General features: G+C 41.5%; 1 protein-coding gene across 3 annotated transcripts; it reads left to right on the forward strand.

The window, feature by feature from the left end:
* The first annotated feature begins 1,707 nt into the window (after positions 1 to 1,707).
* LOC135556704 (hyaluronan and proteoglycan link protein 3-like) lies at positions 1,708 to 9,987 on the forward strand. Of its 3 annotated transcripts, none has more exons than XM_064990095.1 (5): positions 1,708 to 1,811; positions 2,752 to 2,921; positions 5,296 to 5,676; positions 5,898 to 6,200; positions 8,855 to 9,987. In XM_064990095.1, the coding sequence occupies exons 2-5, from the start codon at positions 2,795 to 2,797 to the stop codon at positions 9,130 to 9,132; spliced, it is 1,089 nt and encodes a 362-aa protein (XP_064846167.1). In that variant the 5' UTR covers positions 1,708 to 1,811; positions 2,752 to 2,794; the 3' UTR covers positions 9,133 to 9,987. The 3 variants fall into 3 exon arrangements, with proteins under 3 accessions (XP_064846167.1, XP_064846168.1, XP_064846166.1); XM_064990096.1 differs by having other exon boundaries at positions 1,715 to 1,811; positions 2,764 to 2,921; XM_064990094.1 differs by having other exon boundaries at positions 1,716 to 1,811; positions 2,692 to 2,921.
* Positions 9,988 to 17,168: the final 7,181 nt, after the last annotated feature.

The following is a 17,168-nucleotide window of genomic DNA, read 5'->3' on the forward strand; positions in this document are numbered from 1 at the left end:
GTTATGCGTTTGAATATTGACTTTCTCACCGTTACCGTCCCATGTCATTATCAGCCTCCAAACTCAAACCCTCTAACTCAACACTCACATCCCCTTTTGTGACCAACCCTGCCGTCTGAGTGTCTCCTCTTAGTGTCAACAAATGTGACAGCAGAGCTACTTATGTCATTGTCAAACCACACATTTGGGCTGTGTGTGTGTGCGTACGTCTTTGTGACTGCCTGTTTATGTGTCATCTCATCCAACACAAACTGGCTTTGCTGTTGACGGTATAGATTATACCCCTGGATCCAGTCCCCCCCTGCAGTTCACAGGGACCTGGTATTCTGAGCCCCAGGCATAGGCTTTCATCTGGGCTTTGAGAATAGCAGCGACTAGGGCTCTTCAAACGCAGCAGTAATGGCTGTGTCAGTGAGATGGTGAAAGGTGAAAGGGTGTCTCCCAGGCAAGCATAGAGGGGGATGGCTGTGGGTTATAAGCAGAGTGATTTTTGGCGGGGAGGGCAGTCTAGGTGGATTGTGTGTGTGTGTGTGTGTGTGTGTGTGTGTGTGTGCGCGCATGTCTCTGTGTGAGTGTGTGTGGTGAGGGTCTAGAATGTAGATGGTCAGGAGTTTGTCTATAGGGATGGGGGTGGTGGTAGTCTGACATCCTGTTGGTTTCAAAGGGCTCAGAGCAGCTTTTTCCTCCTGTATAGTGTTTCAGGCACCAGGAACTCTAAAATAACAGCTGAATGTAGACAGGGTTTTCTCCAGAGGGTGGCGTGTGTAGGGTATTGCTCTTGACTTAGTGTGTGTGTGTGTGTACATACCTGCGTGCGTGCATTTGTGTTGTATATGTTGAGGATGGTTTGTAGGACATACCCTCTAATTCCCTTTGGGGTTTAGCATGTGAATCAAGTAGGGGGAAAAAACGTCCCACATCTTCAGTGATACATAGACTTCACTCAACTATTTACAGAATCAACAAGTTCCAGAGGTCTCTGACAACTGGAATTATCTTTGTTTTCCACGGCTGCTGCTGTTATTGAATTGCCTTTCACTGAAATGAGTTCACACGATACTTTTGTCAGTGGTAATTCAAGGTTGAGGAAAAATGTGAATCAAGGAATATGCTTCATAACCCTTAGCATACCCAAAATACAGGCCCGCTAACCACCTCAACGTCAGGGAATACCCGTGAACCAAAGCCTCATTGAGAGAACACGTGAATACCGATACTGTAGCTCATTTTATATTTGCCTAAGTCTAATATGTACTCTAATCTGGAAGTTGAGTTAATTCATTAAGGAAATTATTTTTGATATGCATTGGCATATAGTGTTTCAAAGTAATGAAACAAGGTTGGTTCATTTCACGAGATAAAATACTTAATATGAATATTCATGTGCAGGCTCAGTCACCAGGAACATATCCTCATTGATGTTGCCCTGATGTTAATACAAATGGGAAACAGCCATAAATATGGGAATTGAAAGCAAGAATCAAAATTGCATGACAATGCAGTTTTAAATGCAGCTGTAATGTAAGTTAGTAAAGGAAATATAAACATTATTAAGTACATTAATTGTTGTCGGTTTGTATCCGTATGACTGCAAACGCAATAGCAGGCTTAACGTCTTGCAGCTTTGATGGTCTTATGGGCGTTTTATTTTATTTTTACGATGAGGTCACTTTCGTTCAAGAGGATTGCTCTGGATGACGTCGGATCTCTTATTCTCCCTAAAAATGGCAATGGGAAGAAATGGGACCAGGCGTGTAGCTATCTCACAAAGACACATCAGGGGGAACATGAACTGACACGACGTTACATCTGTAAGTAGTCTTATTTTTACGACTTTTGGGATATTGGAATGTGTCCTTTGAATGGTTCGAGATCAACGAAATTTAACTGTGATGCCAAATAGTGATGCCAAATAGATAATTGAATAAAAATAACTTTGACACCTACTTGAAAGTGATAAAACAATCAAAGTAGCTGGACGATTAGAGAAGATTTGTTCGAGAGAATTAGACAACCATAGGCTGCACGGTCTAGTCTAATATTTACAACAAAAAACTTGTAACAAAAAACAAACAAATTCTGACTGAACAATAGCCTGTATTTCGGTTCCTTTTAATTATAAGACCGTTTTTTAATTCATAGCACTTGATTTGTCCTTTGGTTAAACTGCAAAATTATATTTTATGAAATCAAATACTTCAAAATAAAAGGACAAATTATTTCGTGGTTTCGTGACTTTTTGTCATGTGCTGTACTTATTGTTTTACCGCATCAATTTATTGTTTTGACATTTATTTGACACTTGTGGGTGATACGAGATGTATATTAAACCTTTTAATATGAATTCGTTTTAACTTATACATTTTATTTTGTAAATATTATACTTTATGATGTTCTATGAGGTATGAATGTCATCAACCTCCAAGCACAGATTAAAGTATATTTGACAAAGAGACCAAGAGTGCGTCTGCGACTCAATTTCACATAATTAATTTATAATATAAGGTTTCAACGACCTCTACTGATGATTATATACATTATTTGAACATAGTTGTTAATCTAGTTTAATCAAATTAAAATTGAGATTAATTTACAACAGCATATGTCTGAAATATAATCAGATCTGCATTAAATCCCCTATGAATTAAGGAAATGTATACCAACTTTACAAATGTACAAATGTGATTTCAGAGGGAACAATTGAGTGGAATAACCAATCATAAATGGTGTTTTTGATGCCTGTATGACAAGAATCCCTCACAGAATAAATCAAATCCAGTGTTCCGCGTTGAGGATGTTGAACCTACTACGCCCCCTACTGGTCGTCTGGATGTACCACCTCGTCTCCAGTCACGCCGCCCCAAGATACAACAACGGCTTTTTCTACCACGACATCATGAACGGCGATGGCAACGGAGAGAGTAGGTCATACAGCCATAAATAAAGAGAGAACGTTGTTATACATTTTTCTCACTATTGAGCCAAGCCGTGCAGCGCTGTGCGCGGCTGGCCTGAATACGCATCCACCAAAGTTACAGAAACCCAAACACAGAATGTGGGGGGGGAAAAAAACGTTTTATTAGAGCACAGTATGGTTTGGATTGGCGCTGTAGTGTGAACACGGTATACTGTTCTTGGGAGGGGGGGGAGGGGGGGGGGGGCATCCACATGATATCAAATACCATTCCATTGTCTACGTCAGAAGAATGCGGGCAGTTTGACCATGCCACAAAATGTAGCAGACAGCACAGTCTGGAGTGGTATGAACTTCTACAATATCGTCTGTGTAGTTTGTTGCAGTGACATCTTTGAAGGCACATCTTTTGACTTTTTACACATTTTGTTGTGTTACAGACATTAAAATGGATTCAATTGAGGTTTTGTTTCACTGGCCTACACAAAATACACTATAATGTCAAAGTCGAGTTATGTTTTTAAACATTTTTTACAAATGTAATTAAAAATATAAAGCGGATATGTCTTTAGTCAATAAGTATTCAATTCCTTTGTTATCATAAGCCTAAATAAGTTTAGCTTAATAAATTGCATGGACCCGGTGTGCAGTAATAGTGTTTAAGATTATTTTTGAATGACTACCTCATCTCTGTACCCCACACATACAATTATCTATAATGGTCCCTCAGTCTTGCAGTATATTTCAAACACAGATTCAACCACAAAGACCAGGGGGGTTTTCTGATGCTTCTCAAAGAAGGGCACCTATTGGTAGATGGGTAAAAAAAGAAGAAAAAAGAAGATAAAAGCAGACATTGAATAACCCTTTGAGCATGGTGAAGTTATTAATTACACGTTGGATGGTGTATTTAAACACCCAGTCACTACAAAGATACAGGTATCCTTTCCAGCTCAGTTGCCGGAGAGGAAGGAAACCACTTCACTATGAGGTCAATGGTGACTTTAAAACGGTTACAGAGTTTGATGGCTGTGATAGAAGAAAACAGAGGATTTGACAGAGTGAAAAGAAGGAAGTCTGTACAAAATACAAACATTCCAAAACATGCATCTTGTTTGCAACAAGGCACTAAAGTAAAACTGCAAAAAATGTTGCAAAGCAATTTACTTTATGTCCTGAAAACAAAGTGATATGTTTGGGGCAAATCCAACACACCACATCACTGGGTATCACTCTTCATATTTTCAATCATGATGGTGGCTGCATCATGCTATGGGTATGCTTGTCATCATCAAGGACTAGGGAGTTTTTTAGGATAAAAATAAATGGAATAGAGCTAAGCACAAGCATAATCCTAGAGGAAAACCTGGTTCAGTCTGCTTTCCAACAGACACTGGGAGATGAATTCACCTTTCAGCAGGACAATAACCCAAAACACAAGACCAAATCTACACTGGAGTTGATTACCAAGAAGACAGTGAATGTTCCTGAGTGGCTGAGTTACAGTTTTGACTTCAATCAGCATGAAAATCTACCGCAAGACCAGAAAATGGCTGTGTAGCAACAATCAACAACCAACTTGACAGAGTTGGTTATAAAAAATATAATAATATGCAAATCTTGTACAATCCAGGTGTACAAATCTCATAGAGACTTACCCAGAAAGACTCACAGCTGTAATCACTGCCAAAGATGATTCTAGCATGTATTGACTAAGGGGTGTGAGTACTTGTGTAAAATTAGATACCCCCGATGTAATCAATTTTGAATTCTGACTGTAATGTAGCAAAATGTGGAATAAATCAAGGGGTATGAATACTTACTGAAAGCACAGTATGTACATAAACCTGCACAACATTCACAAGGGCTCCATATGGGGTCTGGTAACCTGGTAAAACCCAAATACTCTGGAGGAAGACCCAGGTGTATTTGGGGCTCTGGTCTAATCACATGGTCAGGAAAAATGCTTGGTCCCCTATACACTATCTACTGTATGATATAACTGTTATCCTGTTTCTACTGTATAACTGTTATCCTGTTTCTACTGTATAACTTATCTATCCTGTTTCTACTGTATAACTGTTATCCTGTTTCTACTGTATAACTCTTATCCTGTTTCTACTGTATAACTTATCTATCCTGTTTCTACTGTATAACTGTTATCCTGTTTCTACTGTATAACTCTTATCCTGTTTCTACTGTATAACTTATCTATCCTGTTTTATCTGTTTCTACTGTATAACTGTTATCCTGTTTCTATAACTCTTATCCTGTTTCTACTGTATAACTCTTATCCTGTTTCTACTGTATAACTGTTATCCTGTTTCTACTGTATAACTCAGGTCTATCCTGTGTCCTTGTCTCTACTGTGTCTTCTCCAGTCTATTTCAACGGGGTGCGTCTCCATGTGGAGTCCCCCCAGGCCTCGGTGTCGGCGGCCAGGGGTAGTAATGTTACCCTGCCCTGTCACTACCGCTACGAACCCGAGATCAACGGCCCCCGTCGGACCCGGGTCAAATGGTCTTGGCTGCCCACCAACGGCGCCGGCAAGACCACCCGTGAGACCGATGTGATGGTCGCCATGGGCAACCGTCACCGTAGCTACGGCAGCTTCCAGGGGAGGGTGCGCCTGCGTCGGGCTGCTCCAGGGGACATGTCGCTGGTGATCAAGGAGCTGCACCTGAACGACACAGGCCGCTACCGCTGTGAGGTCATCGACGGACTGGAGGACGAAAGCGTGACGGTGGAGCTGGAGCTGCGAGGTGTGTGTTGTGTGTCTGTGTTTGTGTGTGTATGTGTCTAGACAGCCCCCTCAGCTCTGAACAGAACACAGTCCACTCTGTTCAATCTGTTTTTGAAATGACCTTGAACATATTGTCCTTACAAGTGTCTATACTGGCATTAGTCACTGCAAGGACAGTTGGTGAATTTATCCCCTATAGCAATTGAACCCCTATAGAACATTAACTTTTTCCCATTATAGGAGTGGTATTTCCCTACCACTCCCAGAAGGGCCGCTACCATTTCAACTTCCTGGGGGCCCAGCGTGCGTGTGAGGAGCAGGATTCGACCCTGGCCACTTTTGACCAGCTCTTTGTCGCCTGGGAGGAAGGCCTCGACTGGTGCAACGCCGGATGGTTGGCTGATGGGACGGCTCAGTACCCAATCACCACACCGCGGGAGCCCTGTGGGGGCGTGGACTTAGCCCCTGGTCTCCGTAGTTATGGACAACGCCACCGCCACCTCCACCGCTTTGATGCCTTCTGTTTCTCAGCCGCCCCCAAGGGTCAGTGTGTGTGTGTGTATGTCAATATTAGTCTCCAAAAACACAGACTAAACACTTAAGCAAAATAAAAGTGTTACAAGACTATTGAGAAATGTGAATGAATGGACATGAATGCAGTTGACCAACATGTTTAAGCGGTCCTCTCTTTACATGTTTAAGCTGTCCTCTATTTACGCGTGTTTTAAGCGGTCCTCTCCTTAAACGTGTTTTAAGCGGTCCTCTCCTTAAACGTGTTTTAAGCGGTCCTCTCCTTAAACGTGTTTTAAGCGGTCCTCTCCTTAAACGTGTTTTAAGCGGTCCTCTACTTAAACGTGTTTTAAGCGGTCCCCTTAAACGTGTTTTAAGCGGTCTCCTCCTTACGCGTGTTTTAAGCGGTCCTCTCCTTAAATGTGTTTTAAGCGGTCCTCTACTTACGCGTGTTTTAAGCGGTCCTCTCCTTAAATGTGTTTTAAGCGGTCCTCTCCTTAAACGTGTTTTAAGCGGTCCCCTTAAACGTGTTTTAAGCGGTCCTCTCCTTAAACGTGTTTTAAGCGGTCCCCTTAAACGTGTTTTAAGCGGTCCTCTAATTAAATGTGTTTTAAGCGGTCCTCTCCTTAAATGTGTTTTAAGCGGTCCTCTCCTTAAAAACGTGTTTTAAGCGGTCCTCTCCTTAAATGTGTTTTAAGTGTTTTTAAATGTGTTTTAAGCGGTCCTCTCCTTAAACGTGTTTTAAGCGGTCCTCTCCTTAAACGTGTTTTACAAATGTGTTTTAAGCGTGTTTTTAAGCGGTCCTCTCCTTAAACGTTTTTACACGTGTTTTAAGCGGTCCCTCTCTACTTAAACGTGTTTTAAGCGGTCCTCTCCTTAAATGTGTTTTAAGCGGTCCTCTCCTTAAACGTGTTTTAAGCGGTCCTCTCCTTAAATGTGTTTTAAGCGGTCCTCTCCTTAAACGTGTTTTAAGCGGTCCTCTAAACTTAAAAATGTGTTTTAAGCGTCCTCTCCTTAAATGTTTTTAAGCGGTCCTCCTTAAACGTGTTTTAAGCGGTCCTCTCCTTAAATGTGTTTTAAGCTTAAATGTGTTTTAAGCGGTCCTCTCCTTAAACGTGTTTTAAGCGGTCCTCTACTTAAATGTGTTTTAAGCGGTCCTCTCCTTAAATGTGTTTTAAGCTTCTCCTTAAACACGTGTTTTAAGCGGTCCTCCTCCTTAAATGTGTTTTAAGCGTGTTTTTAAGTGGTCCTCTCCTTAAACGTGTTTTAAGCGGTCCTCCACTTAAACGTGTTTTAAGCGGTCCTCCTTAAACCGGTCCTTAAAATGTGTTTTAAGCGGTCTCCTCCCTTAAATGTGTTTTAAGCGCGTGTTTTAAGCGGTCCTCTCCTTAAACGTGTTTTAAGCGGTCCTCCAAATTGTTTTACACTTAAATGTGTTTTAAGCGGTCCTCCCCTTAAACGTGTTTTAAGCGGTCCTCTCTTAAATGTGTTTTAAGCGTGTTTTAAATGTGTTTTAAGCGCGGTCCTCTCCTTAAATGTGTTTTAAGCGGTCCTCTCAAATGTGTTTTAAGCTTACCTCTCCTTAAATGTGTTTTAAGCGGTCCTCTCCTTAAATGTGTTTTAAGCGGTCCTCTCCTTAAATGTGTTTTAAGCGGTCCTCTCCTTAAATGTGTTTTAAGCGGTCCTCTCCTTAAACGTGTTTTAAGCGGTCCTCTCCTTAAATGTGTTTTAAGCGGTCCTCTCCTTAAATGTGTTTTAAGCGGTCCTCTCCTTAAACGTGTTTTCTCCTTAAATGTGTTTTAAGCGGTCCTCTCCTTAAATGTGTTTTAAGCGGTCCTTCCTTAAACGTGTTTTAAGCGGTCCTCCCTTAAACGTGTTTTAAGCGGTCCTCTCCTTAAATGTGTTTTAAGCGGTCGTGTTTTAAGCCTCCTCTACTTAAACGTGTTTTAAGCGGTCCTCTCCTTAAACGTGTTTTAAGCGGTCCTCTCCTTAAACGTGTTTTAAGCGGTCCTCTCCTTAAACGTGTTTTAAGCGGTCCTCTCCTTAAACGTGTTTTAAGCGGTCCTCTCCTTAAATGTTTTTAAGCGGTCCTTTAACGTGTTTTAAGTCCTCTCCTTAAATGTGTTTTAAGCGGTCCTCTCCTTAAATGTGTTTTAAGCGGTCCTCTCCTTAAACGTGTTTTAAAGCGGTCCTCTCCTTAAACGTGTTTTAAGCGGTCCCCTTAAATGTGTTTTAAGCGGTCCTCTCCTTAAACGTGTTTTAAGCGGTCCTCTCCTTAAACGTGTTTTAAGCGGTCCTCTACTTAAATGTGTTTTAAGCGGTCCTCTCCTTAAATGTGTTTTAAGCGGTCCTCTCCTTAAACGTGTTTTAAAACGTGTTTTAAGCGGTCCTCTCCTTAAACGTGTTTTAACGGTGTTTTAAGCGGTCCTCTCCTTAAACGTGTTTTAAGCGGTCCTCTCCTTAAACGTGTTTTAAGCGGTCCTCTCCTTAAACGTGTTTTAAGCGGTCCTCTCCTTAAACGTGTTTTAAGCGGTCCTCTACTTAAACGTGTTTTAAGCGGTCCTCTCCTTAAACGTGTTTTAAGCGGTCCTCCACTTAAAAGTGTTTTAAGCTGTCCTCTCTGTACATGTTTAAGTCCTCTACTTACACGTGCTTAGTACTACTATCCTCTGTCTCTTCTGTCACAGGGACAGTATACTTCCTGAAACAACCCCAGAAGTTCAACTTCACCGAGGCGGTGGCAGCGTGCGTTGACGACGGCGGTCACATCGCTAAGGTGGGCCAACTCTACGCCGCCTGGAGGTTCATGGGATTGGACCTCTGCGTCGCGGGCTGGTTGGCCGATGGGAGTGTCCGTTACCCCATCGCCAAGGTCCACCCTAACTGCGGCCCCTCAGAGCCAGGGGTGCGTCATTTCGGATTCCCCCCTCAGCAGCAGAAATACATTGTCTACTGCTATCGGTAAATCCCCCCACCCCCTCAACGAAAACCACAATATATCAGTATGAAGCAGTACTACAGTATGACAGATAGCCTCTACTAGTTAACTTCTCTATTCAACACAGACACCACACTAGCCTGCATGCTACTTAGCATTAGCTAGTTCTGCTCTTACAGCGTCCGCTGTATAGTCATAGTGAACTGTCTTCATCTCCTCATATTGAACATGCTATCAGTCATACTCCCCACTGAGACTCCAACCAGTACTGATACACATACTGTATACTGGCTATTTAGGGTAGTGTTGTCAGGTTTGGCTCACAGTAAACTCAGGGAAGGTGTTCAACCCACAGCATTGCCCTCGTGATGCTTCGCCAGTGATTTTTTTTATCCAACCAAGGTCTTTCCCTTGGTGTTTTGTTGAACTGTGTTTTGCTATGTCTCACTGTTCCTGAAGTCATTTCAGTTCAATGTATGTCATTCATAGTCTTAGGCACATTTCTGGATGATCCTCTTTGTGTTAGAATGTCTTTTCATGTCTTGTTTTTATAAGGGTTGGAATGGAATGATGAAATTAATGACTATGAATATTTTTTCTTTTTATACATTTACAAAAAAAAGGCCCCAAAAAATGTTTTTTTGCTTTTGTCGTTATGAGGTTTTGTGTGTAGATTGATGAGGGGAACAGTAAAGAATATGATTAATGTGGAAAAAGTCCAGGGTTCTGAATACTTTCCGAATGCACTGTAGACTGTCATGTTGGAAGGGGATTTGACAGTATTTTGTGACCTTATAGAGGAGCTCAGTGTTAAAAGGCTTCCATGTGTATCGTGCTACTTTAAATCAGGTTGTCTGACTAATTAAATCATGCTACTGTAAATCAGGTTGTCTCACTTGAATTCAATCGTTCTACTTTAAATCAGGTTGTCTCACTTGAATTCAATCGTTCTACTTTAAATCAGGTTGTCTGACTTTAATTACATCGTGCTACTTTAAATCAGGTTGTCTGATTTAATTAAATCATTCTACTTTATATCAGGTTGTATGACTTGAATTCAATCGTTCTACTTTAAATCAGGTTGTCTGACTAATTAAATCATGCTACTTTAAATCAGGTTGTCTGACTTTAAATCATCCTACTTTAAATCAGGTTGTATGACTAAGTGTTCTACCAAATTAATAAAATAATGTCAATGGTCAAGTCTTTACTGAAGTTTTTTTTAGTAGTCCATTACTGACACAACTGCTTTCAACTGCTTTCATTTAAATAGATGTTGTAATCGCTGAAGTTGACCCAGACGCCATGTATAGAAACATTAAAAACTTCTGTGTGCCTGCTTTTAACATTTTATTTAATTAGGTCAATTATGCGCCGCCCTATGGGACTCCCAATCACGACCGGCTGTGATACTGCCTGGAATCGAACTAGGGTCTGTAGTGACACCTCTAGCACTGAGATGCAGTGTCGTAGACTGCTTTGCCACTCGGGAGCAAGGTCCTGTTCATTAGGTCACAATTATTATTTTTTACGCTTTGCAACGGGAAAATAATAATGTGTGTTTATTGTCCAGGCAGCATCTCTCTGTTTCAGTTGCCTTTCCCTTTCTCTTCCGTATTGTGCCTTGAACACAACCCTGCTGTCAGAGTCGTGTGTATAGGTGGCAGGGAAGTCAGGCGCAGGAGAGTCAAACGGAGTGGAAATGGAGTCTTTTAATATAAGTCCACTTAACATGCTCCAAACACTAAATACGTACAGACACAAACGAACATGGGTATGAGGACCCGTCGCGCACCTATACAACAACACTTGACATAAAACAATCTCTGACAAAGAAATGAGGGGAAACAGAGGGTTAAATACACAACAGGTAATGCATGGGATTGAAAACAGGTGTGTGGGAAGACAAGACAAAACCAATGGAAAATGAAAAATGGATCAATGATGGCTAGAAGGCCGGTGATGTCGACCGCCGAGCACCGCCCGAACAAGGAGAGGCAACGACTTCGGCAGAAGTTGTGACAGTACCCCCCCCCCCCCTGACCGGCCTCGGGGGCGACCCAGAGGGCGAGGTGCAGGGCGATCCAGATGGAGACGGTGGAATTCTTTTAACATGGAAGGATCTAACACGTCCTCCACCGGAACTCAGCACCTCTCCTCCGGCCCGTACCCCTCCCAGTCCACGAGGTACTGAAGGCCCCTCGCCCGACGTCTCGAATCCAAAATGGATCGAACAGAGTACGCCGGGACCCCTCTCGATGTCTAGAGGAGCTTCATCAACCCATATGGCATGACAAGGTACTCATAATGACCTGAGGTGGTGCTAAATGCTGTCTTCCACTCATCACCCTTTTGAATACGCACCAGATTGTACTCACTCCTGAGATCTAATTTTGTGAAGAAGCGTGCCCCATGCATTAACTCAATGACCATATTTATCAGCATTAATTTTATTTAGACTCAATCAATGCACCGTAAACCGCCATCCTTCTTTTTCATTTGTATCACAGAAGGTATATTCGGGGGAATGCGGGTAACCTACTTTCCATTTCACCTACCTGTGATTCTATTTAGACCTAGGCCTAGCATAATCAATAAGGAAAAGACTAATCTTCTACTTGTGACCCTCCTGCGTATCATACCAAAGGTGCGGTTACCTCCCTGATCCCTGACCCTAATGGTCTATCTAAGGCATGAATATGGAAAGGCATATCCAAAACAATAATCCCTAAACTATGAGCTAAATTTCTATTAATGAAATTCCCAGCCTGCCTGAATCTTTTATACTGGGAATGCAGGGAAAACCAGGAAAAGAGACTGAGACAAACATTAGTGCAACAGAGCATATTGCCTATTCACCTGGGGTGAAGAATGCCCTGCCTGCCTTCTCTATTCCCAGAGGAACCAACCCGGAGACCTGGTCTGGACTAGATGGTGCCACCCCCTCCGGTAGTCCCTCCCAGCACCAACCAGAACCCGAAACCCCGAGTAAAGCTTGATGGACATGTACTGGTCAAAGGTGAGGGTGGTGTCCTGAGCACTCTACAACGGTAATGGTCGACCCCTGTCGATCCATCCAGCGCCGAGCCAAGGTCCTAAACTCCAAAGCAAAATCCTGTGACCTCAGATGAAACTCAGTTTGCCTTCAGGTGGATGATCGATGACAAACTCCTCAAAATGGTCCAACGCCGCATCCTCCCTTCTAACACAGGCTGGCCCATTCCAGTCAGGCATGCAGGAGAGTGGTACAAACAGATTGTAAATGGAGTCTCTAAATTTATTAATGAAATTCCCAGTAATACTGGGAATGCAGGGAAAACCAGGAAAAGAGACTGAGACAAACATTAGTGCAACAGAGGGCTTTGAGTATCTGCGACCATAGATGGTGCTCTCCGACCATAGATGGTGCTTCTACCATCCCTCCTGAATTCCATGCGCTGGCCCATAACTCCACTTAACATGCTCCAAACACTAAATACGTACTTCATATTCACTGTCAGAGATTCTGTCAAAGTCGTGTGTATAGGTGGCAGGGAAGTCAGATTGTAAATGGACCCCACTTAACATGTCAAAACACTAAATACGGGCACCTAATCAACATAAAACAACACTTGACATAAAACAATCTCTGACAAAGACACGAGGGGAAACAGAGGGTTAAATACACAACAGGTAATGAATGGGTTTGAAAACAGGTGTGTGGGAAGACAAGACAAAACCAATGGAAAATGAAAAATGGATCAATGATGGCTAGAAGGCCAGTGAGTTTGAACTATAGCAATGGAGGGGAGAGAGTTGAACTATAGAATGGAGGGGGAGAGAGTTGAACTATAGCATTTTGAATGGAGGGGGAGATAGTTGAACTATAGCGTTTTGAATGGAGGGGGAGAGAGTTGAACTATAGCATTTTGAATGGAGGGGGAAAGAGTTGAACTATAGCATTTTGAATGGAGGGGGAGAGAGTTGAACTATAGCATTTTGAATGGAGGGGGAGAGAGTTGAACTATAGCATTTTGAATGGAGGGGGAGAGAGTTGAACTATAGCATTTTGAATGGAGGGGGAGAGAGTTGAACTATAGCATTTTGAATGGAAGGGGAGAGTTGAACAGAGTGAAAGGCAGTAGGAAGTACTACACCAGTAACCTCCCTCCCTCTCTTGAGTAGCAAACAGAGGTCCCTGTAATTTTTTGATTGCTAGGGCCTCAAAGGCATGTTTAATTTACACCAGCTGCCAAAATATGAGTGAAACACACACACACACAGGTCCTGCTTGTTTGGCGAGCCTGCAGGCGATGAAGGTATGCACTGTAGAGACCTAAGAGAGATATTGACTTGCTTCTTTATCCACCTTGCTATTCCAGGAGGGGTCACAAATATACTGAATAGCGAGTTTCTACACACACTGTCAATGTTGCTAGGTGTTGGATTAAGGTTTTTGCAATATTGCCATATGATATACCTGGTATAATACTGTGTAAAATGTAATACATTTAAATACAATACCGAAATCAAAGATAGCTTGGATTCATTCAATCACAATTACAGGACATATACTTTCTTAATCTCTAATATAACTACCGAACAGACAAAGAGGCGTTCAGATTTGATATTTGTTGACATCAGAATCCGTCATCAGAACGTTGTCACACGCTGCGTGAAACTTTATCACATGTACAGTCGTTGTTGTTTGTGCGCAAACATTCATCAAACACACAAAGTTTATACTCACGTGCATGGACATTATGTCTCATACACAAACACACACACACACCTTTCTCACACAATTATGTGATATTTGTGTCAGTCTTGCTTATTTTAAAGGTGTCATAGTGGTGTTGGTGTACTGTAAGTGTGTGTGTGTGTGTGTGTGTGAGACTTCCATAAACCAGTCAACCATTCACCAGACGTTGACATCTCCGTTGCAATGTGGGAGCGTTGTGTTGTTCTGTGAGAGCGTTGTGTTGTTCTGTGAGTGTGTTCTGTTGAATGAGTTGGGTAGGAGGGGAGCTTGAGTGTAGGACCCTGCTCCCCAAACGGTGAACATGTCTCCGCCCAAAAGGATCCTCGTCAACCTATCACATTGTCTTACTTCTCTTTTAGCCTTCACAGCTTGTTATGCTACTGGTGTCAATTCATTTTCAAATGCTCCAGTACCCATTCAACCCCTCATAATTCCCTTCCTGAACACAAAGGGACTTGGGGTTGTGAATAAGATAATTCCCTTCCTGAACACAAAGGGACTTGGGGTTGTGAATAAGATAATTCCCTTCCTGAACACAAAGGGACTTCGGGTTATGAATAAGATAATTACCTTCCTGAACAAGATAATCCCCTTCTTGAGCACAAAGGGACTTGGGGTTTTGAATAAGATAATTCCCTTCCTGAACACAAAGGGACTTCAGGTTATGAATAAGATAATTCCCTTCCTACACACAAAGGGACTTGGGGTTGTGAATAAGATAATTCCCTTCCTGAACAAGATAATTCCCTTCCTGAACACAAAGGGACTTAAGGTTGTGAATAAAATAAATGGATGGTTATTTTTAATCTGATAGGACTCAGAAGCGTAGTTTGAGAGAATTCACAGTGAGAAATAGACAAACACAAACCCAGAATCTATCGGCGACTCAATTCACTAAGAGTAGCACTCAAGGATTGGCCCCAAAGTGACTGGTCGTCTGTGTACTTTTGGATGTATTGTAAGGTCACATGGCTTGTAGGACATTAGCCTGTTCCCACACTGCATGTGCTGTCGTCAACTCTTCTACCGATGTCATTCCATACATAAATCCTCAGCTTTTGTCTTACACCAGATAAAGCTATTTTGTATAGAAATGGCGCCACCTGTGGGAATAAAATGCAGCTACAATTGTGTCCATGGAATTCTCACCTCTAGATTGTTCTGAAGCAGAGAGATGGAAAGAGAGAACACCTCCTATCTTAGCCACTGATCGCTTCTGTGACAGCATGGGCATCAATGTTGAGAAATATTTCCTCTTCGTCATGCTAAAAAAGGCTTAGTTGGTGGTGTAAAGTACTTAAGTAAAAATACTTTAAAGTACTACTCAAGTAGTTTTTTGGTGTATCTGTACTTTATTATTTTTTATAACTTATACTTTTACTTCACTACAATCCTAAAGAAAAGTATGTATGTTTTACTCCATAAATTGTCTCTGACACCCATTTTCCTTAAATTATTTATGCTTATTCGCAGGATAGGAAAATGGTCAAATTCACGCACTAATCAAGAGAACATCCCTGGTCATCCCTACTGCTTCTTATCTGGCGGGCTCACGAAACATGAATGCTTAATTTGTAAATTATGTCTGAGTGTTGGAGCATGCCCCTGGCTATCTGTAAAATAAAATAAAAAACACAAATTGTGCCATCTGGTTTGCTTAATATAAGGAATTTGAAAGGATTTATACTTTTACGTTTGTTACTTAAGTATATTTTAGCAATTGCATTTATTTTGATACTTAAGTATATTTAAAACCAAATATTTTTAGACTTTTACTCAAGTATTATTTTACTGGGTGACTCACTTTTACTTGAGTCATTTTTTTATGACGGTAATCTTTACTTTTACTCAAGTAGGACAATTGAGCTTAGTGAGCCCTCTATCTATCTCCATGTTCTGAATTCTTTGGGGGGAAATATCCATGATGACAGCACAATACTGTGCCATTATGATATAGAGCTGGAGAAACTCTGTTGGACATTCAGAAACAGACAAACATTGCTCTTCTTTGCATACAGGAGTTGTTCCCTATTTGGTCATAAGATCCAACACTAGGAAAAAAAAGCTAATTAACAAACATTAAAAACAACAGAAAAAATACCCTAATTATCATAGAAACTATATTTAACAATGTGCTTGACTTCAGAGTATCCAGCTGCAATCCCAAACACTTTTTTGCTCTGCCCAATGTCTCCCCTCAATTAGACCTGCACAAGTCTTCCCAAGGCACAGAGTGACACTCAGAGATCAACATTGTCAGTCGGACTAAAAAATCATGTCGAATGCGCTTTGGTTGTTTATATATACACTACCGGTCAAAAGTTTTAGAACACCTACTCATTCAAGGGTTTTTCTTTATTTTGACTATATTATACATTGTAGAATACTAGTGAAGACATCAAAACTATGAAATAACATATGGAATCATGTAGTTACAAAAATGTGTTAAACAAATCAAAATATATTTTATATCTAAGATTCTTCAAATAGCCACCCTTTGCCTTGATGACAGCTTTGCACACTCTTGGCATTCTCTCAACCAGCTTCATGAGGTAGTCACCTGGAATGCATTTCAATTAACAGGTGTGCCTTGCTAAAAGTTAATTTGTGGAATTTCCTTCCTTAATGGGTTTGAGCCAATCAGTTGTGTTGTGACAAGGTAGGACACACAGAATATACAGAAGATAGCCCTATTTGTTAAAAGACCAAGTCCATATTATGGCAAGAACAGCTCAAATAAGCAAAGAGAAACGATAGTCCATCATTACTTCAAGACATGAAGGCCAGTCAATACAGAACATTTCAAGAACTTTGAAAGTTTCTTCAAGTGCAGTCGCAAAAATCATCAAGCGCAAAAATGAAACTGGCTCTCATGAGGCCTGCCATAGGAAAGGAAGACCCAGAGTTTCCTCTGCTGCAGAGGATAAGTTCATTATAGTTACCAGCCTCAGAAATTGCAGCCCAAATAAATGCTTCACAGAGTTCAAGTAACAGACACATCTCAACATCAACTGTTCAGAGGAGACGTGGGAATCAGGCCGTCAAGGTTGAATTGCTGCAAAGAAACCACTACTAAAGGAAACATGATGGACATTAGACCGGTGGAAATCTGTCCTTTGGTCTGAGTCCAAATTTGAGATTTTTGGTTGGAATCGCCATGTCTTTGTGAGACTCAGAGTTGGTGAACGGATGATCTCCGCAGGTGTGGTTCCCACCGTAAAGCATGGAGGAGGAGGTGTTATGGTGCTTTGCTGGTGACACTGTCAGTGATTTATTTAGAATTCAAAGCACACTTAACCAGCATGGCTACCACAGCATTCTG

Source organism: Oncorhynchus masou, chromosome 15 (assembly GCF_036934945.1).
Source record: "Oncorhynchus masou masou isolate Uvic2021 chromosome 15, UVic_Omas_1.1, whole genome shotgun sequence".
NCBI lineage: Eukaryota > Metazoa > Chordata > Actinopteri > Salmoniformes > Salmonidae > Oncorhynchus > Oncorhynchus masou.